Genomic DNA, 8,209 nt, shown 5'->3' on the forward strand with positions numbered 1-8,209 from the left:
ACGGGGTGTCTGGGCCCCCGCAGGTGCAGCACGCCAGCAAGCAGATCGCCGCCGACAAGCAGTACAAGGGCATCATCGACTGCGTGGTGCGCATCCCCCGGGAGCAGGGCGTCCTCTCCTTCTGGCGCGGCAACCTGGCCAATGTGATCCGGTACTTCCCCACCCAGGCCCTCAACTTCGCCTTCAAGGACAAGTACAAGCAGATCTTCCTGGGCGGCGTGGACAAGCGGACGCAGTTCTGGCGGTACTTCGCCGGTAACCTGGCGTCCGGGGGTGCCGCCGGCGCTACCTCCCTGTGCTTCGTCTACCCCCTTGACTTTGCCAGAACTCGCCTGGCAGCGGATGTGGGTAAAGCCGGGGCTGACCGGGAGTTCAGCGGGCTCGGCGACTGCCTGGTCAAAATCTTCCGCTCAGATGGCCTTAGGGGCCTGTACCAGGGCTTCAGCGTCTCTGTCCAGGGCATCATCATCTACAGAGCCGCCTACTTTGGCATCTACGACACCGCCAAGGGTAGGTTGACCAAAATGGCACTAAAAGGGAGCCACCGGGCTGTGGCAGGCCCGCAGTGCATTTGGGCGGATGCCGGTGGCTCACCTGCCGTTCTCCTCAAAACCTCTCTCCTGCAGGCATGCTTCCAGACCCAAAGAACACCCACATCGTTGTCAGCTGGATGATCGCTCAGACCGTCACCGCTGTCGCCGGCTTGGTCTCCTACCCGTTTGATACGGTTCGTCGTCGCATGATGATGCAGTCTGGCCGTAAAGGAGGTAAGTTTCCACCTCCTTGTGTAGAAGGATTGGGCATCCCTGGATCAACAGTTGGTGGTGGAGCTGAGGTGAAAGCAGAGTGGCTTGGCTTCCACCAAGCCATATAGATATCCCCATCTCTTGTAAACAGTGGGATGTGAGCGGAGCTGCAGATGTGCATGTCAGGTGGGGGACTTTGGTGGGTCAGTCCCCTGTCGCTCCTGCAAGCTGGTACGCACAAGTCAGGTATCTGTCAGTAGGTAGGAACAGCAGAACTTGCCCAAGGATGTTGCAATCTGGTATCTGTGGGCCAAGAAGAGACATTGTTGGTAGCAGGCACAGCCTGGCCAACTGTGCAATAGCTTTTTGGTCTGGAAGTGTTGGTGTCAAAACAAACAGTAGCTGCCTTCTGCTTGAACCGGTCCTTCCAGTGTCTCCTAGGGGCAGTGCAGCAGCAGCACATCTCTTGGGCAATACTGTCTTTTGTGGCGCTAATACTGGAGAAAATCAGTCAAGAAGTCGGGTGCAGTTGAGTTTATGAAGCTAGCAGATAACGTTAGGCCATTTCTGAGCTGGTTGCTGGGCATCCAGTTCCTAACGCTGTCTGTCTCCCGCAGCTGACATCATGTACTCCGGCACCATTGACTGCTGGCGGAAGATTGCCCGGGACGAGGGCTCCAAGGCCTTTTTCAAAGGGGCATGGTCAAATGTGCTCCGAGGAATGGGTGGTGCTTTTGTCTTAGTCCTGTACGATGAAATCAAGAAGTACACATAAGTTGTTCCCTGTTGTGAACTGGCATGTTGTTGTATGTAGTCTGTGATGGTTCATGGACTTGTTTGAAAACCATATAGTTATTAAACAGTGAGAGCTGATGTTTGTACAGGTTGGCATGGGGCAAGGGTGACTCCATGCCCTGTCTTGATTAAGCTGTTGCCCCTGATGGGACTCACGTGGTTTCTATTTCAGTCACTCCTGTTTAAAGAGTACAAAGAAATAAAAATCAGAAACCAGCTTTCCTTGTCTCACGTTTGTTCTTGAAGCAACTGCAGCATGAGGGAGGCTGGAAAAATGTCTAAGGGGTATTTGCTGCTGTGCAGAAGTGCAGAGCTGGGAGCATGTGCTCTAGCGTAGGAACTGAGCTACCTCCTCAGGCAGGTTAAAATGCATCCAGAGAGCAAGGTGATGGCTGCTTTGGGGCAGAGCTGGGTGTCCTTCCCCTCTGTGGGGTGCAGAGCTCTGCCCAGGTGGTAGCTGAGCAGGGACAAGTAGCTCCTGTGCCAGGGCTGCACTTGCCAGTCGGGAGCCATGTCCCCAGGCTCATCCCTTACCTCTGGAAGTTAAGCTTATCCTGCCCCTAAATTCTGGGGGAAGGGGGAAATTCCTTCGTGTTGCTGGGGCAATCTGGGGAAAACACTGCAAGACTAGGCAATGTGTGTGGCTTGGCCGTTACCCAGACGTTCTGTGGGTCTGTGAGCTGGCGCAGTGAGGCTGCCTGGTTTCTGCCTGGGGAGCTGGGGTGGCAAGCGGATGCTCCTCTGGTCCTCTGCCCTTCAGCTCAAGGAGTCTTCCCTCACTGCCCCCCTGCCTTGGGTCCTTTCTGGCTGCCCAGCCCTGCTCAAGGTGATTGATCTCAGTCACTGGAACTGATCTCAACCACTGTCCAAGGCAGCTGGAGGCGGTGTTGCAGAGGGCAGTAGTGTTTGTTGCTGGGATCAAAGCCAGGCAGGCAGGTGTGAGTGTGGCAGTGCCCTGCCACTGATGGCAGTGCCACGCCTGGGTCCCACAGATGGGCACGTGCCTCTGTGATGGGCCGTGCTCGGCGCTCGGTGCACCTCGCTGTGGGGTCTTAGGGGGGCAAAGCTGAGCCCCAGGGCCAAGACACCTAATCTGGAGGAGCAGCAGAAACCAGTTGTGCTGCAAGGAGTTAACCTGCTCCTGAAGAAACAGGAACTTGTCTGAAAGCTTTCTCCAGCTTCAGGGGCTGGTGCCTGGATCTCATTTGGTCTTGCAGTGGAGAGTGTCCCACCTCAAGATCTGACTCGCAAAAGGCCAGCACAGTGCAGCTTGGCCCTCCTGCCATCCCCTTCAGCAGTCCCTGGGCTGTCCCAGGCTGTGTCTCTGGGCTCTGGGTGGAGCCAGCAGTCCCTGTGTCCTTGTCACTGTGGGCCAGGCATGGCCCCAGCATCCTCCATGTGCTGCCCACACTGTTGCGGTGGGAAGCTGGGGAAGATGTAATGCTTTGGGTCACGCAGGGTAAAATTGGTTGCTCCCAGCAGGGTAGATGTGTTGAATCCACCTGCAGGACTGATCCTGCTGCTGCCCAGGTATGTGAGGTGTCCCCATTGGCTGCCCAAAGCACACAGGTTGGGCTGTGGGGCAGGAGCTAAAGTTGGCGTGCCCGTGGGGGGACAACCCTGTTTCTGCACAGCCTGGCACCACACCGAGCTGCTATGGGCAGAGTGATGTCAGGAACAGTGACTCCTCAGAAGCTGCCAAGACCCACATCAGGGAGGTCCTGGGAGGTGTTTTCCCACTAGGGTTTTGTTGTTTGTCACCATCGGGTCAACAGGAGTTACAGCCCTGCTTGCAGGCTGGGCAGTGATCTGCTGGCTGACAAGCAAGATGTTGGCCACTTGTGACTCGAAATCCACCCAAAACCCCAGGATGCTGTGGCTAGCTGGGGTTTGTAAGATCTCCCCAGCAGAGAGTTACAAAGCTTCCTCCTCCACCTCTCTGAGTGCAGCCCTGTAGCCTTTCAAACAAGCCCATAATTTTTATTTTATATTTTTAAATGCCTGGGTGTGGCAGCGCCCCATGGACCTGTGAGGCTCTTGAGGAGAACAGCAGCAAAAGCTGAATCTAGTTTGATTTGGGCTGATCAGTCAGTGCCAATTACATTGTCATACACCAAAAAAAAAAGTATTTATTAATATTAGTTGTAATAGTCAAGGGAGTCAGAGCAAGACATCTGTGTGCCAGTCCAGCAGGTGGAAGAGCAGGAACAGAGCACAGCCCAAGGAGAGCTGTAGCAGCTGACCAGAAACGTTTGCCTTCAGGTTTCAAGGCTGAGCTCTGCTCGGGGTGCAGCCGGGTGCCATCGCCCCGGGGGGATCATCCAGTCCCAGCTGGGGCTGCTGCTGCCGTGTCCTGCAGGCACCCCTCACGGTGGGCTGGTGGGTACAGTGTCCTGTGCAGCTCCCTGCAGCACATCCCAAGAAACTAAGTCCCTAAACAAATCTACTACCTATCTGTATTTACAGCTCTGTAGAAACTAATGGTTTTTATAACACAAAAATCTCACTTCTCTTTGGTGTCATTACCTAGTTGCTGCCAAGGTGTGGGTAACTGCAGAATGGCTTGTTTTATCTATTAGAATAGGACATTTCATCAAGCATTTCAACCTGCTTCCTGTTGTTGTAATCACCTAACATCTTAAGTTAGATCTAGAAATGAAAGACCCACCTTGATTTAAATTGTTATGAACTGGCCCTAGTTAGGGTAAGAAATACCTGTGTAATAGTCTATTGGATCAGAGTCCCTGTGTTCTGTTTCAGCCACTGACTGCAGAGCTAGAGTGTATAAGTATCTTAGGGACTGCTAGCGTGGCAAACTGCATACTCCCCTTTCTGCCTGGGTCCGTGAGCGGGTCCTGACCCAAACCAGATCCCTGATGGCAAGAATGAAACACACTGATTGAACATGGGCTGGCCTTCTACAAGCCAGAAGGGAGGAGTGCTTGTGCTGTGAACACACAAGGCTCGAGGTCCATGGCTGAAGAAGCCAGTGGCAGTTGGTGAATGCTACTTTGGATAACTTGTGCCGAGTTGGGCAGTCCCCAAATTTTCTTTGTGCCTCACCAAACTGCAAAGATGGTCCAAGCCCCACCTGGCAGCTTCTTCGCAGCCCCATGCCAGCTAAAGCCCTGTGTTCTGTCACTCCCAGCCTTAACCCTACCTGAAAGTCACACTACCCCTGAGTCAGCTTTTGTTCTGGGTGTCACTGGAAGCAGGACCATACTTCATCCTTCTTCATAACTGGAGACTAAGCAGTCTGCATCCCAGCAGACCTCACATGGTTCAAAACTTCTGTTCAAATTTCAAAGTCTTTTACTCCAGCTTGGAAACAAAAAAATCCTAATTTTTGTAGAGACGAAGCTGTGGTTATTTCTGTAATGGACTTGTATCCACTCACTCCTCCTGCCCTTCCCCAGTATTACACACCACCTGATGACTGCTTAACTGCAGAGCCTCTGGGCACAGGCTTCTGGAAATAGGCTTCAGATTAGTAGATGATCAGCAGTGAACAAGATCAGCGCTGCTTGAGTTAACCTGAACATGTGCTTACCCAGCCTGGCATTACATGGTCACACAACCAGCAGATACATCCCAGCTGGCCAGCTCTGGGGCAGAGTTCACTCCTTCCCTTCACAACTTATTTTCCCAAGGAAAGGAAGGATACATCCTGAGGGTAAGCAGGCCTAAGTTTTCCCAGTCCAGGTTATAAAGCCAGATGGAAATTCTTTTTCCATAGGAAGTCTTCCATAATAACTGTGAGAGTCAAAGCATCTTGTTCATTGCTCATGTTAATTTTTGATACTTGGTAGAGTAAGAACACTGTAGGAAAAGTATTTTAGTTCAAATCCATAACATGGTATTTAATCCCAAGTAGACCAACAAAGACATGGGCTACAAAGCACTGTTATTACATCATGCAAGAGACACAAAATATTACTTCCCAAAAGTACCTCATTTAGGAAAGAGTATTTACACACCAATTCTTCATGTTGTCTTTATCCGAGTCCTTAGTGGTCAGTACACTCAAAACAATCTTTCCTTCTCCTTCACATTTCACAACTCCAAATACTGATACTGTTCTGCAGAACAAGTTAGTTCAGATATGCAACTGTATTTTACTTAAATCACCAATTGTATCAGGAGGCTCCAGATATCTATTACAATCTGCAGACAGGTTTTGTTTTCAGCAGTTTACAACAGTTGGATTTCATGTCCTTGTATCAGGCAGTGTCTGTCGGGACAGTGTGATTCTGTACAGCTGCAGCTCCCTGATGTCCAACAGGAGCTGAGGGTCAGAGCTGCAGCTGAGGCTGTGCTGGCCACCCCAACAGCCTGCCTGCTGGTCAGCGTGTGGCTGCTGTGTGTTCTGGACACATTAAAAATAACAAAAGGAACAACAGGCACAGAGCTTTCTGTGATTGTTCTAATAGATTTATGGAAATCTTACACATTTGAAAACTACCAAAATAAAAAGACAGGTATCTAAAAGTGCACTGAACTCAGGAAGGCACCCAGTGAAGATTCTCCCAAAGCAGATATTCAAGAGCTCACCGATAACACTGGGTCTGCAGAGAACTGCAGTTTCAGCGAAGTCTCCAGTGCCACTGGAGTTACTGGAATCGCTACCAGAGAGGTACTCATCTTCTGAGCTGACTGCAGCACATTGTTCTTGAATGTTGTCTGTTACTTCTGCTTTGTTGACAGATCTGCACTAGCTCCTGGTAACTTTCTCCCACCTCCAAATACCCAGCAGATGCACAGTGTTTCATTTGAACTGGTTATCAATCAGGGTTCCTTTCATCTTGGCTTTCTTGGCCTCCAGCTCAGCCTGATTAAGAAAGTTAAAGTGAATTAAATAATGTCTGGATACATTTCCCTTCAGTGCTCCAGTGAGATTTTGTTTTCTTGTCTGATCACTGCAAGCTCTTCACACCAGGAGCAAGAGTAGCTCGAGTTCTTTGCTGACTCGGTCCCTCCCCGCAGGTACAGAGTAAGGACCACCTTTAAAATCATAAAAAGCCCAAGACTCACTGCACAGAAGACAATTTAATACTTTCTGTCCTCAGGTGGAAGCTGCACGTTTTCCCCTCCTTCCATCTACTACTCTCTCCTGTCACAGCAGGTAAGATCAGCTGTGATGCTCTCGCCATTAATTCTTTAAGTGGCCCTTCTGGTAGTAGCTGAGCAGGCAGGCTCTCCACAAGGGCCTTAGCTTGCCCTGATGCCTCATGGCAAAGACCTTCTCTGCCAAGCAGGCTTGAGAGCACAGCATTAAGGGTGCTCTGTTTGGCAAAGCCATGGTTTGGTTTCCCCTTCCCTTGTTCCTTGTCCACCTTATCATTGGGAAAGTCTCCCTGCAGAAGCTCTGCTGGCTGCTCTTCAGTTAGCTCTATAGGTAGCTGTGTAAGATTTCACATTTGGGGGTACTGGAAGAACATCTCTGTAAAACCTGAAGAAGAAAAGTCATCCTCACAAAGCAAAAGGTTACCTGTGATTGTATGAGGACCTCTCTATATTTGTAGCTCTACCTGCAAAGTAGCTTTTGTGTACCAAGCCAAGAGATCTCAGGATCTGCGTTCAACGCCAGAGGAGACACTCACCAGCTCCTGCAGCCTTCTCTTGCTCATGCCTTTGCGCTCCAGCTGTTTCTCAATCACTTTGGCATTCTGTGCATAGGAGTCTGCAATCTCCCTCTGAAACACACACGGTGTCACTTCACAACAGCAAAGCCCCAAGTTACAACACCTCGTCCAAGCGGTGGGACGGTGCCTGACTGAGCAGTATCTGAGGCAGCCACTCAAGTCACAGGTGACTGCCGCTGAGGGAGACAAAACTCACCGCTTCAATCTCCTCCTCCTCTTCATCGATCGTGGAGACTGTGACAGAGCTGAACTTGCCCATGTCTTTGGTCCGCTTGGTCATCATCACCTGGGTGAGCCGCAGAGCGTTGTGTTAAACCTTGGCAGCAGCTGTGTCTCTAGGGATCACCTCCCCCTCCAAAGCTTTTAAGGCTTCTCATACAAGTCATTAAGACTACTTGAACTCCAGGGGTGGCAGAGGAGAATTATCCCCAGTGATTTCTGGGCTTAGAGTTGTCATTATCAGAAGCAAACACACTGATGTATAATAAAGGAGCCAGAGTTTGAGAATCACTGTGCAGTCTGACCTACTTACAAACAAATTTTCTGGTAACTGAGGCTAAAGATCAGGCACAGTTTAGATTTCCAAATTTATTTTGCTTTCCTTTAGTGCTAGGATGCCAAGCTGCAGTGACCTCTGTAAGGAAAAACTTAAGGCAGCCAGGGAGAAGAAACCAAACAAAGAACTTTTTAGAAGATGCTAAACTACTGTTTAGAGGCCCTCTTCTTTCTTTTTCCTCCCCTCTGTCCTCACCATGAAGTGATTTTTGAAAAAGAGAGATAACCTTTTTACTTTGTCAAGGCCTATTACCTTTTTGGGAGGTTCTTGTTTCTGAGTATAAATGTTTGTTTTCCCAAAACCCTGACCAAATTTGACCACAGCACCATCAACAATGAACGTCACAGGAGCATTTTTCTGTTGGTGTTGATAAAAGAGCAGCAGTCCACACCTGGAAACAAGAGACACACATAGCTGTGAGGAACCCCAGGTTCTGGGCTCCAACGGCTGCCTCATGAAGAAATTCTACA

General features: G+C 50.2%; 2 protein-coding genes across 2 annotated transcripts; one reads left to right on the forward strand and one right to left on the reverse strand.

Annotated features, from left to right (window-relative positions):
• Window positions 1-11: 11 nt before the first annotated feature.
• LOC103780707 (ADP/ATP translocase 2) lies at window positions 12-1,757 on the forward strand (the record flags this gene model as incomplete). Its single annotated transcript, XM_008948395.1, has 3 exons — window positions 12-510; window positions 627-767; window positions 1,364-1,757. Coding segments are annotated over 3 exons (798 nt in total), but the record flags the coding sequence as incomplete, so codon positions are not given.
• A 4,409-nt stretch (window positions 1,758-6,166) lies between these two features.
• On the reverse strand, window positions 6,167-8,130 carry LOC103780708 (chromosome unknown open reading frame, human CXorf56; the record flags this gene model as incomplete). The annotated part of the gene is made up of 4 exons (XM_008948396.1): window positions 6,167-6,369; window positions 7,142-7,234; window positions 7,380-7,469; window positions 7,992-8,130. Coding segments are annotated over 4 exons (385 nt in total), but the record flags the coding sequence as incomplete, so codon positions are not given.
• Window positions 8,131-8,209: the final 79 nt, after the last annotated feature.

Source organism: Merops nubicus, unplaced genomic scaffold (assembly GCF_000691845.1).
Source record: "Merops nubicus isolate BGI_N331 unplaced genomic scaffold, ASM69184v1 scaffold44289, whole genome shotgun sequence".
In the NCBI taxonomy this organism is placed as follows: domain Eukaryota; kingdom Metazoa; phylum Chordata; class Aves; order Coraciiformes; family Meropidae; genus Merops; species Merops nubicus.